Source organism: Ictidomys tridecemlineatus, chromosome 11 (assembly GCF_052094955.1).
Source record: "Ictidomys tridecemlineatus isolate mIctTri1 chromosome 11, mIctTri1.hap1, whole genome shotgun sequence".
Classification (NCBI taxonomy): domain Eukaryota; kingdom Metazoa; phylum Chordata; class Mammalia; order Rodentia; family Sciuridae; genus Ictidomys; species Ictidomys tridecemlineatus.
This window is the reverse complement of record NC_135487.1, coordinates 131,636,188-131,660,331: the sequence shown is the minus strand read 5'-3', so window position 1 is coordinate 131,660,331 and position 24,144 is coordinate 131,636,188. Positions and strand designations below refer to the sequence as shown.

The 24,144-nt window shown below is 37.6% G+C and overlaps 1 protein-coding gene across 2 annotated transcripts in view; it reads left to right on the top strand.

The window, feature by feature from the left end:
• Positions 1-24,144, top strand: part of Vps45 (vacuolar protein sorting 45 homolog) — a 53,753-nt gene that overhangs the window by 26,428 nt on the left and 3,181 nt on the right. For both annotated transcript variants that reach the window (XM_078027658.1, XM_005331147.4), the window contains one exon: positions 7,446-7,577. In XM_078027658.1, the coding sequence (XP_077883784.1) occupies positions 7,446-7,577 (132 nt within the window). The remainder of the gene's footprint in view (positions 1-7,445; positions 7,578-24,144) is intronic.

The following is a 24,144-nucleotide window of genomic DNA, read 5'->3' as shown; positions in this document are numbered from 1 at the left end:
ATCTGTTGAGAGTTATCCAATAGAGGAGGAAAAATAAATGATGAAGAAGAGCTGCTGAAGTAAAATCCTTAGGGTATCTAGAGCACAAAGGAATTGCCTTTGATAGTGGCAAAGGTACTTTCATTTTAACAGGAGAGAAAACAATGTGTATAGTTACACCAGGTTTGTAGTTCATTTTTTGTTTGTTTGTTTGGTATCAGGGATTGAACCCAAGGGCACTCAACCACTGAACCACATCCCCAGCCCTTTTTATGTTCTATTTTGAAACAGGTCTCACTAAATTGCTGAGACTGGCTTTGAACTTGTGATCCTCCTGCCTCAGCCTCCTGAGTTGTTAGGATTGTAGGCATGTGCCACCGTACCCAGCCACCTTAGGTTTATAGTTCTGATCATGAGAACATGGGCTCATCCTGTCTGATTTTTCTCTGTAAAATATGATGGTCAGATTATCAGCTAAGGGAGGGGGTGAAAACAGAAAACATTATGAAGTTGTCATCTTGCAGGCTAGGAATTAGACTTGTCAGGGGAATGTTAAGTAGACCTTCTGGGCAAGGTAGAGTGCCTATTAGTGGTCATTAATTTACAGTAGTGAGCCTGGTTGTGTGGTTTATCCAGCAACTTTTAGTTACTCTGGGTTAAATGTAAAGAAGGGAGATAGTTTGGTTTAGCCAGCATTTTGGAAAATGGAAACAGAAAGAAGGTACTGGATAGTGAAAAAAGTATCAGTGATGAAGTCACAGAGTTATTATATTAGGGCATTTTGTAGTTAAGTTAAAAATTGAGAGGTGGTTATTAGACAAAGAGGTGTTAAATTGAAGATTCTTGTAATGAAGAGTTGGATATAATCAAGAATGTAGGTGATTGATTACAGGGGATGGAATAAAAAAATCAGTGTAAGGGAGGAGACCAGGATGTGAGACGAGTAATCTACATTGATGTCAGAGTCACCGAATATCTTGAAAAGAGAAGGAATAAAAAGGAGGACAGTAAGCCAGAGCTAAATACTTTAGAGAGTAAGAGTGACCAGGAAAGGAGGTCAGGAGGAAACAGTGGGACTGAATCACAAGCTTCTAAAATTGGAGAGATTTTGGAGGAATACAGAGAAATGTTTATGAAACTATAACTATCTACACCACCTCCTGGCTCTGCTTCATAGAAATAAGACTGCAGAAGACTTGAAGAGACTCCTTCCTGATAATTTCACTTCTAAAAGTTCACCCTACAAATATACTTGCACAGGTATACAAAAATATGTTTACAAGGTTGTTCACCAAAACATTATTTGTAATAGCAAAATCTAGGAACAAGTTAAATGCCCACTAATAAAGGGCTGGTTATCTAAATTACAGTATATTACTATGCATTCTTGTTTTAAAATGGCATAACTCTTTGTGAGGTGATATGCAAAACTTTTTTTTATTATATAGAAAGAAAGATGCTGTTATATCCCTTTTAAAAATATGTGAGCATAAATATGACTATATGTGTGTATAAAATAAGTATATGCTTGAAAATAAATATGTATGCAATATGTATGTATAATACATATACAAACATATATGTATGCATACAGTAACCTTTTTTTTGGTATCAGGGATTGAACCCAGGGGCACTTAACCTTATTCAGCCACATCCCCAGCTCTTTTTTTATATTTTATTTAGAGACAGGGTCTTGCTGATTTGCTCAGGGCCTCACTAAGTTGCTGAGGCTGGCTTTGAACTTGAAATCCTCTGTCTCAGCCTCCTGAGCTACTGGGATTACAAGCTTGAACTACTGTTCCCTACAGTAACTATTTCTATTTTTTTTTCTTTTTCCTTTTTTTTTTTTTGTTGTTGGTGGTCCTTTATTTTATTTATTTGTATGTGGTGCTGAGAATCGCACCCAGTGCCTCACACATGCTAGGCAAGTGCTCTACCACTGAACTACAGCCCCAGGCCCCCTACAGTAACTATTTCTAAAAGAATAAATAAGAAATTATTGGTAGTCCTTATCTCTGGATATTGAGACAGTAGTTAATTGTAATATACATATCTATCCTTTCTATTAGCTACTATGTTAAATATTATAATATTGAAATAAGAATTACATTTTATTAATCTTTGAGGTTTTCACAACAGTTAATATGATACTTTTCAAATAATAAGTATTCAATACTTGTTAAGTAAATCATGTAGACATGTATAGCAGTTGATTTGCCAAGATTTGTGTTTGGAAAATTTAAACCAAAGGATAAATTTAGTTGATGCTACAGAAGATTTAGATTTTTGCAGGTTGCTATTAACTCTACATAATATTTTGGCTTTGCAACTACTTGGCCCCACTGTCAGTTCTGTCTACTTTCTTGGCCCTGGCACATCACATTGAGAAAAGTTATTGATTTTGGTCATCTTTATAATGATTTAAATCTCATGGTAGAACATCTTGGTTTTATTGGTGTTGTAATATTAGAAAGTGTCAGAGGAGATGTAGCAGGAATATAACTTTATAAAGCCAGAACACTTGTAGAAATTTCCTAGCCCTTAGCTATTAAATTAGTGGTTAACCTGTTTGGCAGCATAGTCACATCCATAAATTGGGTTTGATCTTTATCCTACAGATGGGATTCCCACATGTAATATTATTAGGCTAATTTTTTTCTCTCCAGAATTGCTTCTTTCCCTGATTTAAAAAACAATAATAAGTGCCCTCTTCACTTGGTGGGAAACGGAGCTGTGTGATCATGCATTCCAGAGTCAAAGAGTTCAAGGAGATGCCTCCGTGTTTTATGATTTTAGCAGACTCTTATCACAGCCGCTTGCTTTTGTTTCTATAAAGGCAGAAGTCCTTTTTACTGGCTTTTTTTTTCCTGCAGTAAATGCTCATAAGAATTTTACCATCTGCAAGTATTTTAAAAATTTGAATTTTAGACATAAATGTAAAGGTTCACAAATTAGACAAAATATTGCCTTTTGAAGTTTGTTTTTCTGTCTAACTTATTCACATACAGAAATAATTATTTGCAGAAATACTGTACATGAAAATTTTTAAATTTTTCTAACAAAGTAAGATACAAATTGAGTTCTTAGGATGTCCTTGTATAGCTGGCTACAGTATAAACTGGCTGCTGTTTTCCAATGTTTGTTGTATGCGTTAATTAATGCCTTTGGTTGCTATGGTGAATTAAAGAGCACAAGAAGATGTACACAAAGAATTGAACTTGTATTTTCTACTTAACTTTGACCATCATATAAAACATTTTGCTGTTTTGGCTTCATCAGAACATCTGTTTTTAAAATTCCCATGGAAAGGAAAAACATCAGAGAGATTAAAAACTCTTTTTCATAGATACTCTTCTGTAGACCACATTGAATACGTAGAGGAGGCTCTGGAAACGTGCTTTTGTGTTTCCATGATCAGATGCAGCGAGGGCACCTTTGTTAGGTACGCAGTTGAGCCTAGCACTCAGTCCCTATCCTAGTATTTATGTTTTGTCCACACATCTGTATAACCTGCACCCACAGATAACTATCCATGACATTTTCTTCCCTCTTTAAAAATACCCTGGCTCCCTGCAATTATCAACTAAAGGACAACATTCTAGAAGTCTGCTTGAGTTATTCTCTCCCAGTTCTCATTTTTCTTTTCCATAACAGACAGCTGTATTCTTGAGGTAGATTAGTTGTAGTTGTCAGTACCTTTATTTATTTATTTATTTATTTTATATGGTGCTGAGGATTGAACCCAGGGCCTCACATGCGCCAGGCAAGCGCTCTACCGATGAGTCCCAGCCCCAGCCCCAGCCCAATAATCTGTGTAATTCATCAGTGTTCAAATAAACCCGTATGATGGACCTCAGTAGTGTTGTCCCTCACCACAGCGAACATTGCACATGGAATCTTACTGTTACAAATCACTCAATTGGTAGAGTGCTTGCCTCGAATGCACAAGGCCCTGGGTTCAATCCCCAGCACCACCACCAAAAAAAAAAAAAAAAAAAAAAATACTCCTCCAGGTGTGGTGGTAATCCCAAAGACTCGAGGCTGAGGCAGGAGAATTGTGAATTTAAGTTTAGCCTCAGCAACTTAGCAAGACTGTAAGCAACTCAATGAGACCCTGTCTCTAAGTAAAATATCAAAAAGGGCTGGGGATATGGCTTAGAGGTTAAGTGCCCCTGGGTTCAATCCCCAGTACCAAAAAATAAATAAATAAAATACTCCTTTTCTGAGAATATATTGTCTGTATTCACTGGTCTCTCTTCTTCCTTCTTACTTAGCCGCCAGTATTCAGTCATGGGAGTCCACCCTGATAAGTTTATCTAACTCTAATCAGCTCCCAGAGGTCCTGCTTCTAAATGCCATAGCCCCCTCACCAAGGGAATTAAATTTCAGGATATGAACCCTTGGGGGACACCCTCAAATAATATCTAAACCCTAGCAGGTAGCCTCTAGCTACATGTGGCTATTGAACACTTGAAATGTGTCTAAAGGTACTGAGGAGCTGAACATTTTTATTTTATTTTGTTTTAATTAAGTTAAATTTGAATAACCATATGTAGCAAGTAGACACACTATTAGAGCAGATCTAGGGAGTATGTTAGGTTAGCAAGGAAGAAGAACCAATGACTGGACTCTGGGCACTGTATCATTAAGAGGTTAGGGAGATGAAATAGAGTCATCAAGAGACACTGAAAAGTAACAGCCAACCGAGTAGGGAGAAAACAAAGAATGTGTATCCTGGAAACCAAGTCAAGAAACTATGTCCAGGAGGAACAGTGATCAACTTAACCAAAAGTTGCTGACAGCTGGGCATGATGGCCCAGGCCTGGAATCCCAGCTACTCAGGAGACTAAGGCAGGAAGGTCACAAATTCAAGGCCACTCTGGGCAACTTAGGAAGACCCTATCTCAAAATTAAAATAAATAAATAAAAAGGGCTGAGGTTGTAGCTCAGTGGGAGAGCACCCCTAGGTTCAATCCCTAATACCAACAGAAAAAATATTTAAAGAAAATAACTGAAATGAGAAAGGACCTTTTTTTCAGTGTAGCCTTTTGTATTTTATACTATGTGCATGCATTTATCCTTTCAAAATCAATTATTTTTTTTAAAAACATGATTTTAGATAAATACACAGCAGTCTAACTTTTTAAGTGATGTGGTGCTAGTCTGTTGTTTCAGGTGGGTAGTCTTGAATGATGTTTATTTTGTCTTAAACAGTAAACTTAGTCCTGTCAGTGCCAGGTACCTGTAATCCCAGTAACTCAGGAGGCTGAAGCAGAAGATTGCAAATTTGAGGCCAGTCTCAGCAAGTTAGTGAGGCCTTAAGCAATTTAGCAAGACCCTGTCTCAAAATAAAAAAATAAATGGGCTAGGATATAGGTCAATGGTAAAGGACCCCTGAGTTCAATACTCAGTACAAAAAAAAATGCAAATTTAGAAGTTGGGTACAGTGACACACATTTATAATTCCCGCTACTTTAGAGACTGAGACAAGAGGATTACAATTCAGTTCTTTTGTGTCTCATGATTTTAAGTCCCATCCATATAGAAATGTAATAATTGACTCTACCTTGTTGATTGCATTTCTTCATAATTGGGAAATTTCTGCAATGTGAAGACTATTTGAACATCCTTAAATAGCTACAGTACCTGATTCTGTTCTGTGAAGTTCCACTAAAACAAATACCCTCTACATTAATTAATTAATTCCTTCCAGGTGTCTTTGAAAGAGAGAGACAAACAGAAAGGAAATGTAGAGTTGGAGTTTTATTTGAGATTTATACATAACCATGTGTATCTCTTAATTAAAGATGTTTCTGGTTGAGTATTATGTCATAACCTCCAAAATGAGTGCTTCTGCTTGATGTAGTTTTAAATAGTGTCCAATGAGTAATTTAATAAAATTGCTTTCCTTCTAAGATAAAGTAATTTTATCTTTCTGATGGCACAAGAAAAAGAAAACAAGACAAATAATAGCTTTAAAAAATAACATGAGGGGGCTGGGGTTGGAGCCCAGAGCGCTTGCCTCGTACATGTGAGGCACTGAGTTCCATCCTCAACACCACATAAAAATAAATAAACAAAATAAAGATATTATGTCCATGTGTAATTAAAAAATATTTAAAGAAAACAACGTAAGGGGCTAGGGTTATAGCTCAGTGGGATAAAACACTTGCCTAGTCTGTGTGAGGCACTGGGTTCCATTCTTAGCACCACATATAAATAAATGAAAAAAAATCTACAAAAGAAAAACTTAAAGAATTAGAAGTTTAAAAAATAATAATATGAGGGACTGGAGTTGTGGCTCAGTGGTAGAGCATGGCATGTGTGAGGCACTGGGTTCAATTCTCAGCCCTGCATATAAATAAATAAATGAAATAAAGATCCATTGGCTGGGTTTGGTGGCCCATACCTGTAATCACAGTGGCTTAGGAGTCTGAGACAGGAGTATCATGAGTTCAAAGCCAATCTAGCAGCAGTGAGGTGCAAGGCAATTCAGTGAGACCCTGTCTCTAAATAAATACAAAATAGGGCTAAGGATATGGCTCAGTGGTCAAGTGCCCTTGAGTTCAATCCCCAGTGCCCTCCTTCCCCCAAAAATCCATCAACAATTAAAAAAAAAAAAAACTTTTTTTTAAATAGTAATAATATGAGTTTGTTGATATCTGCAAAAGAAGCTCATAGGAGAATCATTCATTTGTTATGAAGCCACTTTAATAGATTGAAACACAGTAAAACAACCTAGTGTCCCCAAATTAAGCTAGTGGCTGAGCTGATATGTGATATGTCAACATGTCCAGTATCAAAATTACACCCACTTTTTGTTGTTGTTATTGTTTCCATGGTTTCTTTTTCTTGCTTTATCAAAGGATTCCAAAACAAAAAATTTAAGAAGAGGTAGAGTTCTTGGAAGTGCTATTAATTTATGTGTTACATTCTTTTTATGTACTCAAAATACTAAATGTTTCTAGTTTGAGTGTTATGGATATCCAAATATACCATTACTTTCCGAAATGCTTTGAGGTCCTTGGACAGGAGCCATTGTAATAACACTGTACCAACTATTTGACACAGGGTATACATGAAAGAAGATTCATGATACAAGTCCAAATTAGTGCTGATATCATGTCACAGTATGGTATTCTGCAGCCTCTTGATTATGAAAGATTATTTCTGCATTTGGTTCCAGCAAACACTATTGTGCTATTCTGAAATCCACAGCACAGAAATTATAAGACATCCGCTCATACACAGAAAGCAAATCACTATTCAGCATTTCCTGCTCTGTTTCCTGCCAATTTCAGATAATTAAAACTTTTTTTAAACCTTTTATTCTATTCTGCTTTAATTCTGCTTCCTCCACCAAAAAAGAAAGATTAAGAAATTAAAACTCTATGTAATAATAACAACAAATCTTTGCCCTAGTTTTTTCTTATCCTGTGACATTATCTCTGTCTTCATTTTCTCAGACCTCAAGATATCATTGTATTTGTAATTGGAGGAGCCACCTATGAGGAGGCTTTAACAGTTTATAACCTGAACCGGACCACTCCTGGAGTGAGGATCGTCCTGGGAGGAACCACGGTGCACAACACAAAAAGGTAAAAGACAACAACCATCCCTGCGGCTCTCTCCCTTTTCCCAGAGAATAAAGCTTAAATTCCCTGTAGGTTGGAGAGATTGGTCAGTGATGACCAAACTCCTATTAACCAAATGCTCTGTGTATGCAGCATCAGTTCATAGAATAATTGATCATTTGTGAGATGAAGGTTCTATAGTCCCTTAAGTTCATCAGTCACTTTATTAGGTCAAAGACCTGGAGAACCATCCTATGCTGTCAACAATTTGTGTGTTCTGTGTTCATAGGCTGGCATTTTAAAAATAGCTAAGCATAATGGCATTGAATTGACAGTTTTTCTATTTTGTCATTAAGTACATTGTTTAATAAGTATTTAGTAAGAAGACTACAAAGACAAACTGACAATCTTGTCTCAAGTTAGTCATTGTCTATTAAGAAAGACAGAACAAAAAAGTAAGAAAATAAGTGCCTGGAGAGACAGAGAAAAGACTCATGGATTCTTAAGAGAATGGCTATAGGAAATGGCTATAGGAAATCAGCAAACGTTTCATGGAGAAGACAGTATGAAAACTATGGCTTAGGCAGAAAACTGGCATATGCAAACAGTATATTCTAGGTAGAGTTAACCACAGGGACAATTTGTGAAAGCTGTAGACAACAAACATACTCAAAGAACAGCAAGTAGTCAACTATCTGGAAGGATGTTAAAGTAAAAACATTGTTATAATTATGGAAGGGCTTAGATGCTAGGCTAAGTAAGGAATTTGTACTTTTTTATGTAGAAAATATTGAAGGTTTTTAAGCAATGAAATTTTAAAAGGGTCACAGTACTTTAGGAAGCTTCATTTGTCAGCAAAGGGTAGAGGAAAGAGAAGCAGGAGAATTGTGGCAAGATGATTGAATTTAGTGACTGGGGGCCCTGAGAGAGCAATGCATGGATAACTGGGAATCATTAAAGATATTTGTGTATTTTTCTTTGTGTGTTATTGTTTGGTTTAAAAAAAATACAACTTTCACCTTTATTATGATATAATATATGCTTATTCTGAAATTTGTTTGTTTTTTAATTCAGGAAGCATATAGAAAATAAAAGCTACCAAAATCTAACCACTGTTACATTTTGATCTTTTCAGACTTCTTCTAAGCCTATATAGCCATTTGTGTTGAGTGTATGGGCAGAAATAGTTCTCCTTGTACAGTCTGCCTTATAAGTTTCATTTCACAGTTTGATAGAAACACCTTTAGTGTCTTATATATATATATATTTTTTTTTTTTTTCCCCTCACTCAGGTAAATTACCTAACATCTTTGTCAGTGTCCAGAGCTCATTGACCATTTGTATATTTTTTGGGTGAATTACCCATTCATGTTCTCTACCCATTGCCAGGTATTTTTTAATTTTTATGAATAATTTTTCAAAAATTCTGTATATATAATTAAAAATTTTGTCCATTCACATTGTATTTTACAAATATTTTTCTTCTATTTGATGTTTTTATTTTATTCAGTGTTTTGCAATATGAAAGTTTTCTTGTTATTATGTTCATTTTATTTACTCAAAACTACCAGCAATTTCTGCCTTTGGTATTATGCTTGGAAAGTTCTTTCTTAATCAAGATTATACTAACTATACTAACATCCATTTTTCCATTGTTTTTAGAACTCATATTTAAACTTATATCTTCATAATCTATCAGAATTTTATTTTGGTTTAAACTGTTCTGTAGAGTTTTCTTTTAAAACTTTGAAAGAACTATTTTATTGAACTATTATTGTATTTTTGTCATTAAGTACATTGTTTAATAAGTATTTAGTAAGAAGACTACAAAGACAAACTGAAGATCTTGTCTCAAGATAGTGCTCCTGACTATCAAATACCTGGCATCTTCTCTAATACTACTTCTCCAGTTCTCTCGATACCAACTGGATGCTGAACAATTCAATTCTAACACTAACTGGAGTTAGCATCAGATCTCACGAATTAAAGAGACTCATTTCCACAAGACTGTCGGTCCTTCAAATGCCAGTCACAAGTCCCAGACCACCCATACTCTGTCTAACCACCTATAAATTCAGGATTCTCATGACCACTTCTCCAAGTTTGAGAATTTATTAGAAGAGCTCACAGAACTTTACTTGCTTTACTTGCATTGCCAATTTATTAGAAAGGACACAACTCAAAAAATAGCCAAATGGAAGAGATGCATAGGGCAAAGTACAGGTCTGCTCCAAGCACACCACCCTCCCAGTACCCCACCAGGCTGGAAGATCTTCCAACCTTATCATTTAGGGGAATTTAAACAGGTTTCATTATTTGTGTCAATGGATTAAATTATGATTGATTAAACTATTGGCCATCTGGGATTAACTCAATCTCTAGTCATTTTCTCCTCCCTAAAGGTTAAAGGGTGGGTTGAAAGTTCTGAGCTTTAGATCAAGACGTGGTCTTTCTAGTGACCAGTCTCCTATCCTGAAATATGTAGGCATCCTTCAAGAATAGCCTCATTGGTATAAAAGACACTCTTATCACCCCTCAGCAAATTTCAAGGGTTTTAGGAGCTATGTATCAAGAATGAGGGACAAAGCCAGATGTCTTAATGTGATACCACATACATGTATTAAATATAGAAAAATATATAAATGATAAGACATCTCAATAAAATATCACAAAATAAATAATTCAATATAGCCACTGCCAGCACCCTCAAAATCACCTCTTTTGCCCACTCCATGTCTTAACTCCCCACAAAGTAATCAATATTAAGACCTCTGTCACCATAGATTACTTTTATTTGTCCTTAAAATATATTTGTGGGGGGCTGGGGATGTGGCTCAAGCGGTAGCGCGCTCGCCTAGCATGCGTGCGGCCCGGGTTCGATCCTCAGCAGCACCACATACCAACAAAGATGTTGTGTCCGCCGAGAACTAAGAAAAAATAAATAAATGTTAAAATTCTCTCTCTCTCTGTCCCCCTCTCTCTCTCTTTAAAAAAAAAAAAAAATATATTTGTGGCCAGGCATGGTGGCGCACACTGTAATCCCAGCAACTTGGGAGGCTGAAGCAAAAGAATTGCACGTTTGAGGCCAGTTTCAGCAGCCTAGCAAACAACTTAGTAAGATCCTGTCTCAAAACAAAAAAAATTAAAAAGGTCAGGGGGTGGGGTTAGGGATTTAGCTCAGTGGCACCCCTGGGTTTAATCCTCAGCACCCTCCCTCCAAAAAAAGATACTTGTTTACTTGTTGAATAAAGAAATAGAGAAATAGACACCAAATTTTTCCCTCCTGTGCTGTGGAGCAACCTAGGCAAGCACTCTACCACTGAGTTACATCCTCAACCGCCATAGAGGTTAAATTAATCTGTCTCAAACTTTTCTCACAAATAGATTTGCCACCCATTTTCCTCTGTTTTGTTTGTTTCATCCTGTGTCTTTCTTTCAGTTTTCTTCTTACTAAAGAATATCCTGTAGTAATTCTTTCAGCTACTGGTCAACCTGGTATTTTTGTCTAAAAAATGTCTTAGTTTAGCTAAGTTTAGAATTCTAGGTTGATAATTTTCTCTCAGCACTTTAAATCAAGATGAAAATGGACTATTAACTGTTGCCATTAAAAAGTTTGCTCTCAATATCACTATTTTCCTTTTGTAGATAATCATCTATGATTCATTTTTAATATTAGTCTTTAATGTTTTGGCTTTAATATTCTGTATCTAAATGTTTATATATTTTTATTTATGTTACTTGATATGAAAATTTGTGTTTGGCATATTTTTGGAAGTTTTCCAGTCACATTTCTTTAAGTATTGCCACTCTTTCATTTCCTCTTATCTCTCCTTCTAGAACCTCTTATGAGATATATGTTGGACATTCTTCTGTTCTTCGGGCTTCTTAACCTTTCTTTTATATCACCTATCTGTTTTCTCTATTTGCTGCCTTCTGTATAATTTTTTCAGATCAGTATTCCAATGCAGTTAAACTCTCTCCAGCTGTATCTAATTTACATTTAATTAAATTTTAATTTAAAATAGTTACATAATATACCTATAAGTTCTATTTGCTTCTTATTCAGATTTGCCTGTTATTTTTAATACTGTCTTTTTTTGTGTTTTCAACTCCTTCATCATCTTTCAAAGCCCATAATTTTTCTTTAGAAATTACAGGAGTACCTACAGAAGTTAAGTACCTCTATAATCTAAAGTACTTGGAGGTGTGATACTACTATTGTATCTGCTAACATTAGCTCACAACGAATCATTTCCACATGTTCTATTAGTTTGAACCATAAGTCATTTTAAGCAGAGTTTTATTTATGGGACCCAAGAGGCCTAGGTTGAAGATATATTTCTCCTGCATAGTTTTCCTTTCACTTTGGCTAGGTATATCAAGAACATTATCAGTCTGGAATCATTTTTATGTTGATTTCTATATAGTACTTGAGGTTTCCTGAACTGTTCAAAACAGTGCCAATTTAGGCTCAAACTTCCTTGTTATCTCTCTGTACAGATAGATTTTTTGTAAATCTACTTTTTTAGTATGATCCTCTACATTGTATGGGAGTCTTGATTCTAATTCCTCTTTGTATTGAAGTGTATGCCTTGTTTCCTGACTCTATGTGGCTTTTAAAACACAATGCCCTTGTTGAATAACACTAGCACACGTCTATCAGGTAGCCATAGCATTGGCTTATACTAACCAACCTAAGTTCTGACTCCATTTTTGTGATGACTCTGGAGACTTCGTTTCTCCTTAAGAGTTAGATATTCCAGAGACTAGTTATTTTAAAGGGAAAGGAGGGAAGGTGAATGTGTTAGCCAACAGGTCCTGAGTACCACCTGAACAATCACCTGTCCTGCAGTTTAGCACTTCTTAAGATGTTTGGGTTTTTTGTTGTTGTTGTTGTTTTACATTTTTTATAGTTGTAGATGGACATACTACCTTTATTTATTTATGTTTTTGTGGTGCTGAGAATTAAACCCAAGCGCTCCACCACTGAGCCACAACCCCAGCCCCTTCTTAAGACTTTGGACAGACAGAAAAGTAAATCCTCCTAGATGACCCCAAATCAGCAATCCTCTTACTCCCAGATTCCCTTTTAGGTCAGTAATAATGACTGCACATTATAGGTTCCCTATATTCAATTAAAATTGAATTAGATCCAATTAGGCCCTCATTAGCTATAAATCTGCAGAATAATTAATAATCCCCTCTTCAATTATTTTCCCTTTAACTAGCAAAGTTGTATAGTGCCTATAGACATTCCCCTACCACCACCAAGTAAATAATTCCTTCTGATTCTAAAAAATAGATAAAACTGTTTTTGTTTGTTTTCAGGACTGGGCATTGACTCCAGGAGTGCTCTGCCACTAAGCACACCCCCAAAGTTGTTTTTTTCTTCTTTCTTTTTTTCCTCTTCCTTTTTTTTTTTTTTTTTTGTTGTTGTTATTGTTAGTTGCCCAGGCTGGCCTCCAACTTGTAATCCTCCTATCTCAGCCTCCCAAGACACTGGGATTCCAGGCATGCACTGCAACACCTGACCTTTAGGATGTGAGGATGTATCTTTAACCATTGTCATATAAATGATTCTCAAAAAACACTGTATATATATTAGAAGTCCCTGACACCATCCCTGATTATTTCCTTATGATAAATCTGCAGTGAAGCAATCTCAAATATGGCTAGTAGAAATGTAAATTGGTATAACTTCTCTGGAGAACATTTGGCATTATGTATTCGGAGGGGTAACATTACCTTTAAGGCTCTTGTTTTTGTTGGATTTTGTTGGTTGTTGGATTTTGTTGGTTAGAGGTGTCTTTTATCTTAACTGAGGAAGTGGCGATGTAACTGGAATGTTAGTCAAATTCATCAAATGATACCCCTTAAAGTCAGTGAATTTTATTGTCTGTGAATTATATCTCAATAAAAATATTAAAATGTAAAAAAGCAAAGCACCATAGTACCAAACTGATACTTTCTCCTTGACACAATCAGAAAGATGGAAAAACAATTTTTAAAAGAAATGGTTTTCTGCCAGGCACAGTGGCACGTGCCTGTAATCCCAGCAGCTCGGGAGGCTGGGGCAAAAGCCTGGCGAGTTCAAAGCCAGCCTCAGCAAAAGCAAGATGTAAGCAACTCAGAGAGACCCTGTCTCTAAATAAAATACTAAATAGGGCTGGGGGTGTGGCCCAGTGGTTGAGTGCCCCTGAATTAAATCCCTGGTACCCGCCCCTTCCCAAAAAAAAAAGAAAGAAAGAAATGGTTTTCTTACTGCATGATTCAGTGTTTTTTAATGCCATGTCCCAGAAACCCGATGTCAGCTGGTATTCTGAGGAACACACTTTGAGGAATACTGGTCTCTAGCAATCTAGACAGGTTGTGATGACAATGAGAACCAAAATGTACTGAGAACATATCATGTGCTAGTGTTCCTCTATACTTCATACATACGCGTCCAGTGATGTAGCCTCTTAGCAATATGGAGCTACTGAGAACATGAAATGTGGTTATTTTGTAAGTGTGCCACAAGTATAAAATATTTCTCAGTTTTCAAGACTTAGTACCAAAAAAATCCTTAATAATTCCAAGTTAATTACATGCTAAAATGATATTTTTGATATGAGGTATATAAAATATGCTATTAAAGTTAATTTTATTCAGCGGTTCAGGAGGCTGAGTCAGGAGGATTGCGAGTTCAAAGCCAGCCAACTCAGTGACACCCTGTCTCTAACTAAATACGACCCAGTGGTCAAGTTCCCCTGAGTTCAATCCTTGGTACCGCCCCAAAAAAATTAATTTTACATGTTTCATTTTTCTTTTTAAATGTGGCTACCAGGCCTGGAATGGTGGCATACACCTGTAATCCCAGCGACTTGGGAGGTTGAGGCAGGAGGATTACAAGTTCCAAGACAGCATGGTCAACTATCTGAACAGCCAAGACCCTCTCAAAATAAAAAATAAAAATGGCTGGAGTTGTAGTGTGGTGATAGAGCGCCCCTGGGTTTAGTCCCCAGTAACACACACACACACACACAAACACACACACACACACACACACACACACACACACGAAGAATGAGATTTAAGTGACCATGTTATTCTTTGAATAAAAGTGATTAACTTGATAACTAGTAACAGCTGGTATTTTAATGACTATCTGAAATGATGCCGAAGTCTTGGTAATGATTTAACTTTGACAGTAAATCAGTGATATTAATCTTTTTTTGTAGAGAACACAATTAAGAGCTTAGAAAACAGTTGATTAAATTTGAAGCCGGAAAGGGGCCAATTCATGTTATCAAGAAGTACTTTATAGATTTCTGCCTAAACCAGTAACACTAGAAACTTGGACCTTCTCCTGTAACCACAAGTTGGTTGATCTCTGAATTATTTACAGAAAAATTAGGATACTGTGACAGAATTTGCATTTCAAAGAGAAAAGAATCCAGAGAGCTCTCTTCTTCACTTATTGGCATTTCAAATTCCTGTTTGAAACTGTTGAAACCATTACCTTCTTTGCAAAGATTTTCTTGGGAGTTTCTTTTCCTCCTATGACCAAAGTATGAAACATTGCAGAAGTCATAATGGAGTGCACTGCCTGCACCGACGGGCATTTATTGAATACTGATTGCATGCCAGGTTCTGTTCAAGGTTAGAAAGATGAAGGCATATTCTACACCTGCAACATATTAATGTCTAATGGGAAAATAAACATAAATGAGAGCTAATAAGATCCTTCTTTTAAAGTTGAGTTTAACTGCAGACTCAAATCTAGGTATGTTTCCTGATTCCAGTTTATTTATGTACATAACATTTTAAAATTAAAAACAGCTTTTCATTACAAAACCAATACATAATCCTTGTAGGAAGAAAAATTAAATGCAGTAAGCAAAAAACAAAAAAGATAATAGGGGGCCTGGGGTTGTGGCTCAGAGGTAGAGCGCTTGCCTAGCTTGTGAGGCACTGGGTTCGATCCTCAGCACTGCATATAAGAAAATGAATAAATAAAGGTCCATCAGCAACTAAAGACATATTTTTAAAAAATAAAATAAAAAGATAATAGGAGTTGGGGATTTAGCTCAGTGGACAGAGTGCTTGCCTAGCAAGCACAAGGCTCTGAGTTCCGTCCTTAGCCCTGGCTAAAAAAAAAAAGAAGATAATAAAAGTATCCATATTGTCACCATCCCGTCATAGGGAATGTTGTCAGCATCCTAATGCATTCACTTTTAGACTTTTTAAATAAAAAGAAGTATATGAACATGTGTTTTCAATGAAAATACTCATCTATGTCATTTCTAATGACTGAGTCACATTCTATTGGATTAAGCCACAATTTGTCAGTCCTCAGTTTTTTGTTCATTCAACAAATACTTATTGTGCACCAAGTTCCAAGAGCTATCTTGAGACTAGACATATATTGAAGAAGAACAACAACAAAAAAATTTGTTTGATATTAAATTTTTGTAATTTTTCTATAATAAACATCACTTTATATACATCTTTATAGACATATCCAGTTGTTCACTCAAGGTATGCTATATGCCAGACTACTTAATTCACAGTGTATATTATCTCATTTAATCTTCATGATTCAAGAAGTAAGATGATTATCATCTTATTTATTTATTTATTTATTTATTTATTTATTTATTTATTTATTTATTTATTTTGGTACCAGGGATTGAACTCAAAGGCACCCAACCACTGAGCCACATCCCTAGCTCTAGTTTGTATTTTATTTAGAGATCAAGGTCTCACAGAGATTCTTAGCACCTTGCTGTTGCTGAGGCTGGCTTTGAATTCTCAATCCTCCTGTCTCAGCCTCCCAAGCCACTGGGATTACAGGTGTGTGCCACCGCTCCCAGCAGGTGTAAGCATTTTTAAGGTGCTAAATTACTAAATTTATAGCCAGGAAAGTCTTCTATACCTTTATAATCCAAATACCTAAAAGTGTATTTACACTTTCACATCATGCCTTGCCAGCACTGAGGTTAGTTGCTGATGATTCTTAAACTTAAATTTTTAAATCATCAATTTATATGTGAAAAGGTTGGCTAAAAACCAGTTTACTTCAATCCAGATACAAAGAAGAATGAACTAGATTAATATGTGAAGCTTAAAGAATGAACCAAGAATCAGAGGGGTAGATGCTGTCTGGTTCCAAAGCAGTCTTCAACTCACCACTCCCCACTCCACCTCCAATGCCATACAATAAACACTTTTCTTTTGCTTGAGCTAATTTGGATGAGTTCCTATTTCTTGCAACCAGAATGTGACTTGTGGGAAAATATTATAGGAAAACATTCTCTCTCACAAGTTTGTAAGAAATGCCTTTTTGTAGAGTGTGTAAAATTCAATACAGCGTTTGCGTATTTCTTCCAGGATTTGTTGGGTAAAATAATAAAAAGTTAAAATGGAAGAAAAAGTGCAAACATGCTAACTCTGTATAGTGGGTCACTTCATTCCTCTGCCAAAACTGTACAACTTATTTCAAGAACCCTTACTTTAACATAATTCAGGGGCAGGATTATATTATTATTCCAAGTAGAAATATACCAAGGCAATGATAAAACTTACTGTGGAGGTAGTCCAGAGACCACATGACCTTCGTGTTCTGAGAGGAGAAAAACCTTGTAGTTCCACTTCCATTTGTGCTCACTTAATATTTCCCCTTGGAAGCCCCCAGCATCAGTACCTCTATAATTAAAGACTTACAAAGAGTCTTCAGCCTCCACGGCTGCTACAGCTGGGTTATTTGGGGCTTTGTTTCCTATTTTTTTAATAGTAGGCATGATTCTTCTGACAAATCGATGTGGTTTTGAAGGTCCCCAGTGGTGGGAAAGCACATCCATAGCTCTTTTCTTTCTCAGATGATAACCTCCTTTCAGACTTGTGTGACTGATATTATAGGCATTTCTGTCTCCAAGGAATCCATCTCTTACCCCGTGGGATCTGAGGGCAATTCCTTCCTTTCTCTTCACATGGTATTTTAAGGAATAAAACATGCACAATGCTGGATGCGTGTAGAATTCCATTGTTTTCTCTTTTGTCCTGTGGAACTAAAAATAGGGTCAGGGACTCTATTCTTCCTTTGTTTTATTTTACTTAGTTTGTTTTTCATAAGTCAGGTGTCCTGTAAAAAGGTGGGACTTGGGAAGGAGTAGCTATATTTTCTAATAGGCAATTACATCTTTTGGAAGAAAGTATCTCAGGTGAAGTAACCTCAGTGGAACTGGTTATAATCAAGGAAATATTTTATACCTTAAATGTTTCCCAAGGTCCACACTATAGAAAATTTGAAGAGATATTGATAGTTTTTCCATATTTTAAAAAAGATTTTATAGTCAATTGAGTTTAGAAAATGCTGTTTCCCTTTCTTGGAAAAATTGCAAATCATATTTGCATGTTAAAGATTCTGAGAAAATCTAGAGTAAAGAACCTCACTCTGAGGCTGGGGTTGTGACTCAGTGGCAGAGCATTTGCTTAGCACCTATGAGGCCCTGGGTTCAATCCTCAGCACCACATAAAATGATAAATAAAATAAAGGCATTGTGTTCATTCTATAATTAAACATATGTATATATTTTTTTAAAAAAGAGAATCTCACAAATTAAAATTTTTTTAAAAATCCAAAAAAAAGAAAAAAAGAGAATCTCACTCTGGCTGGGCACATGTGGCACACGCCGTAATCCCAGCAACTTGAGAAGCTGAGGTAGGAGGATCACAAGTTTAAGGCCAGCCTCAGCAATTTAGCAATGTCCTAAACAACTTAGTGAGACTCTGTCTCAAAATAAAAAATAAACAGTGTTGAGGATGTATGTGGATGTGGCTCAGTGGTAAAGCATTTCTGGGTTCAATCCCTAGTACCAAAGGAAAGAATCTTGCTCAGCACTCAGGTTTTGTGGTTTTTATTGAATTTTAATATAACATTTGATAATTGTAAAACAAGATGTATAACATGTGAGTTAGAAGGCATAATTATATAATGAACGTCCTTGAACTGTTTGTTCACTTAACTCAAGAGAGAACTAGAAAATTGGCACAACATAGATCTCTCCATGTGTTCCTCTTCAGTTACATCTCTCATCTTCCCACAACAAGCAAGCACTCTCCTAAATTTTGTGTTTAATTCCCTTGCTTTGGTGGGGAAAGGTTGTATTTTTGTCACTTATCTATGAATTTCTGAATAACATGTTTATGTTTTTGAGCTTTATAAAAATGATGTCATACTTTTTTCAGTAAATATTGTTTCTAAGAGTTGTCAGTATTATTGCATGTAACCTTGTTCATTCATTTTTCAGTGTTGTATAAGATTTTATCATGTGGATATACCACAGTCAACTTCTTTGTTTTTTATTGTGTTTTTTACTATCTCTGTTGCTTCTCTCAGGAACAGAAGAAATATGAACAAAGAGTGTTGACAGAATACTATTCTATTACTTGAGAGCAGCAGGAAGACTCTTTATGGAGTGGCTATAAGCTACTACTCAAGGATGAAGCTAAAATACAAAAATAAATAGGATGTGCCTATCTGTCATGAGCCAGTGGGGGGAAATCAAACAAATCTATTTTTCTCAAATTAGAATATTATCAGTCTTAGGGACACACAAAGGCACAAAATAAACATGACACATCTTTTGGAGTGTCCATTTTCTTATATTTTGGAGGGATATGTGGGGGAGAATTAAATAATTTAACTGAAAGTGCCTTAAAATATGTTTATGTCAAAATTTAAAAGGTCAATTTATGAAAAATAGTAAAATCATACATTTTTAAAACACTAGTCAAACTCAAAGAAAGGTGTAAACAGGTCTGCCAATCCAGTCTACCCCTCTAAGACCAAAAAATTTTTTTCTAAAACCAAAAAATTCTGCTATTAGGGGTTCTTAGGTCTGATAAAAATTTGAGAAGTGTCAATGAATATAAATAAAGTGTGTTCCACCTAGAAATAACTAATTCTGAGTACTCGGGAAGTGCTTCACTAAGGGTGAGCAGGGTCTCCGCAGGGCCACTGAGCAGTCAGGGCTGAGAAAACATGACTAAGAGCAGGAGGAGGAGGAGAAAAGCAGAGCAGAAGTTCTTTATGGTGGAGCATATGTCCAGAGAGGAGCAGGATGATCCTTGTGTAAGACTCCTGGCGTGCAGACCTAGATGCTGAGTGCCAGCCTCCTCTTTTGCTCCCAATACTACTGCTATTGGGAATTCAAAAAAAGTTTGCATAGTAGAGGACATCTGTACTGGGAGGCCCTGACGCATTTAAAACTTGTATCTATTCACGGATTCATTCAGCAAACCGTTCAGTACTTACTTATACGAAGACGGTAACGCTGAGGGTGTACACCAGTTGTAAGAGAAACCATGAGGAAAGAGCATCACAAGGGGCGCAGCTGGTAGGGGGCTCGCCCCGCATGCCAGGGACCTGGGTTCATCCCCAGCACCACAAGAAAAAAATTTTAAAAATAGAGAACATCACAGCTCCCACCACCACTGCTTCTTGCCACCTTCCACCTGTCACGCTGGATGGATGCTCTTGGCTAAAGCCAGCCCTTCTAAACTGTGGGCACGAGCTCCCTCCTGCCCACCTCCTCCCTCACCTCCTCCCTTACCCTTCTCCCTCACCTCCTCCCTTACCCTTCTCCCTCACCTCCTCCCTTACCCTCCTCCCTCGCCTCCTCCCTCACCCTAACCCTTGGGCGGGGAATTGAGCCCAGGGCTTACGCATGGTCAGTACATGCTCTGCACATGAGCTGTGCCCCAGCCCCTCTGAGGCTTTTACAGCAAGATACTCCAAGATGTTGGCACTCCTCTCTCAATTCCTCCCCTCATCTAGTCTCTTCAACCCACGTTCTCCTAAACCCCTCCACTCATTCCCCAGATTGCCCTTGTCATGGTCCCCAGGAACCTCCATATGGCTAAACCCAGAGTGAACTCACTCCTCACTGTCTTGTCCTATGGGTAGCACTTGACACATGTAGTCAGTTCTTTTTACTCTTTCCCTCCCCCGCGGTTCTGGGGATGGAACCCAGGGCCTCACACATGCTGGGCCAGTGCTTACCACTGAGCCTCACACTGGGCCCCTGAAACATCATTCTTCACTCAGCTTCCAGGAAATGCGCTGTTCTGCCCCTCCTACTTCAGTGGCCGCTCCTTCTGTCTCTTGTGCTGGTTCTCCCTACTTGGGGGATTTCTGGGACACAGGCCTTAGACCATCTCTTACCTCTACACCTGCTGCCTTGACAATCTTGTCTGGTCTCCTGGCTTCAAAGTCTCTATCCACTTCTGACTCCCAAATTTATATTTTTAGTCCAAAGTTTCTTAACCTTAACACTCTAATATTTTGAGCCAGATATTTTTTGTTGCAGGGAAATGTCCTTTGCATTGTAGAACTTTCAACAATATCCCTGGCCTCTACGCACTAGATGCCAATTATTACAATGAAAAATGTGGCCAGAAGTTGCCAGCTATCCCCCTGAAAGTAAAATACCACACCTCCATTGAAACCCCGTTTCTCGTCTGAACTTCTTCCCCAAACTCCAGACTTCTGTGCCCATCCTCCCCCCATACTGTCATTTCTACTTGAATGTCTGTAAGCATCCATATTTAATGAGATCAGAAACAAACCTCTGGGGCTTGGGATATAAGCCAAGGGTTAGAGTGGGTCTGGCATGTGTAGGTCCTGTTCCCTTCCCAGGACTGATGAAAACACACATCTGCTTCCTTCCTCCACCTGATCCCCCTCAGACTTTGAGTTACTCAGGTGAAAGACCTTGGCATTTCCTTGACTCCCCGGTTTCTCGCACATCTGTGTCCTGATTCATCAGTGAATCCTGTGAGCCTTACCTTCAAAATCGTCCAGAACCTCATGAACTCTGGTTATCATACTGCCTCACCCTTGTCCCCCCAGACCTCTTCTCAATACAGGAGTAGCGTGGTCCTGTGAAAATATGTGATTTGTGAAAAACCCTCCAGATATCCCTCATTTTACCCCAAAATCGAAAATCCTTACAACCATCAGCAGGTCTTCCGCGATCTCCTCTTCACACTCCCCTCCATCCCCTCCTCTGATCTGTCTGATCTCATCCTTGCTACCTCACACCTATTCACACCTATTCACACCAGCCTCCTTTCTACTCCGTGAGCATCCAAGCCTTGGCTCCTTTGCACATGCTCTTCCCCCAGGTAAATGCTCTACCACCTCATGCAGGTCTTGATTAAATGTCCATTTATCAGTGAGGCCCTCCAGGAGCACTGAATTTAAAGCTTCACACCACTGACAGTGTCTCCAGTTCTTCTTTCAACGGGCTTTATTTTTCTCCATAACATGTTCTTCATCTAGCATTGCATCATAGTCAGGAGAACAAACTCTTAAACTAGAATGTCTAGTACTGTAAGATAAAAGACCTTGACTTTTCTGTGCCTCCCTTTCTTTGTCTGAAGTGACATAGTTTCTACCTTCTTCCTATTCTGTGTTATATATCTATTTTTTTACCCATTAATTACTTTTATCTTTCTTACTCCCCCTTGGAATATAAATTCCATGAGTCCAGAGTTGTTTTTTTATGTTCTTTCTTGCTTCTAGAACAGGGCTGGGCACGTAGTATGTGCTCAATAAGATATTTGTTGATCAAATCTGTTGTTATCTTTGAAAAGAGTAATGGGGACAAGAGTCAAGGAAGACATGAGATTTTATGTGTGCTATTTAAAACTTTTACAGTATTTGTGTAACACTTGTGCCCTCAAAAATTCACAGGCTTACATGAAAAGTAGACTTGTAGACAAATTACACACAGTGTAAGATACAGAGAAACAAGCAGGTGACTGACTATTTAGGGGGAACGCAGTACAGGCAAGGACAGCTCCCTAGGAGAGATCATGTGAGAGGTGTGTTTTAAAAGAGGCACAGTTCCACTAGACAAAGTGTGAGGCAGAAGGGATATTATGTGTAAAAGTAAAGATACATGAAAACCTAATAGTGTCTCTGAAAACTGGGAGGAAAGGGAAGAGGAGCTTTCATTGTTTTAAGATATTAAAAATTCCATCCTATTAGTCTCCCTCACCAACTCCCATACTCAGATATCTCCAGCCAAGTGTTTGGCTTAATTAGAAGCTTACTTCTGCTTAAAGCTAATATCTTAGCCAGGCGCAGTGGTGCACACCTGTAATCCCACAGCTCGGGAGGCTGAGGCAGAAGGATTGTGAGTTCAAAACCAGCCTCAGCAAAAGCGAAGTGCTAAGCAACTCAGTGAGACCCTGTCTCTAAATAGAGCTGAGGGTGTGGCTCAGGGTCAAGTGCCCCCAGACCTGGTACCAAAAAAAAAAAAAAACAAAAAAACTAATATCTTGGGGTTTTCTCATTTTTTAAAAAAATATATTTTTTAGTTGTCAGTGGACCTGTATTTCATCTATTTATATGTGTTGCTGAGGATCAAACCCAGTGCCTCACACATTCTAGGCACTCTCTACCACTGAGCCACAACCTCAGCCCCGGTTTTCTCATTAAAATATATATATTGTTTTTAGTTGTAGACAGACAGAATACCTTTATTTTGTTTATTTTTATGTGGTGCTGGCATCGAACCCAGGGCCTCACCCATGCTTAGTAAGGGCTGTGCTACTGAGCCCCAGCCCTGCCTGGTTTCCTCATGTTTTGGAAAGTCTTTTTCTATTTTCCTGTTCCCTACAAGCATTTTTTTTTCCATCATACCATTCTTCAGATTTTAGTTTCCCTTGTTGTCTTGGTTACAAGAAACTAATATGTAATTTTTTTATTTGAAATTTATTTTTCAATGATACCTACAAAACAAAAATACATATTTATGGGGTATCATATGACATTTCAATACATATATTTCCCAGTGATTAAATCAGGATAAACATATCTGTCTTCTCAAATATTTCTCATTTCTTTATGGTAGAAACATTTAAAATCCTTCCTTCTGCATTACTGTCATCTGTAGTCACCTCTTGACAGTAGCGCCCGGGACTCCTTGGTCCTGTCTGCCTGTAGCTCAGTTCACACTGACCCACCTTCCCCATGGCTCCCGCTCCATCACTTCTGATTTCCGTCTGTAGGTCACAGTGGGGAAGGAGGAGCACATGCTTTAAATGTACACCGTACACATATGTCGTTTTGTGATGTTATGTAGCTAGTTTAGGGATACAGTTGATTAGCTTAATTACATTTGTCATTAAAATTTTTAATTCTGTAAGTGTTGGTCCCTAGAGCTTTACCAGAGACTCAGACAGTGAAGACCCTTGTTTACTGATGTGTGACTCAGGACTTTTTAAAATCTGGGTGGAGGGGGGGCTGGGGATGTGGCTCAAGCGGTAGCGCGCTCGCCTAGCATGCGTGCGGCCCGGGTTCGATCCTCAGCAGCACCACATACCAACAAAGATGTTGTGTCCGCCGAGAACTAAGAAAAAATAAATAAATGTTAAAATTCTCTCTCTCTCTCTCTCTGTCCCCCGCCCCTCATTCTAAAAAAAAAAAAAGCCGTTCTTTAAAAAAAAAAAAAAAAAAAAATCTGGGTGGAGGATTCTGCTTTTCCCACCACCTTCCTCTATCTGTAGAGTGGGGAACGCACCCTTGATCGAGGTACAA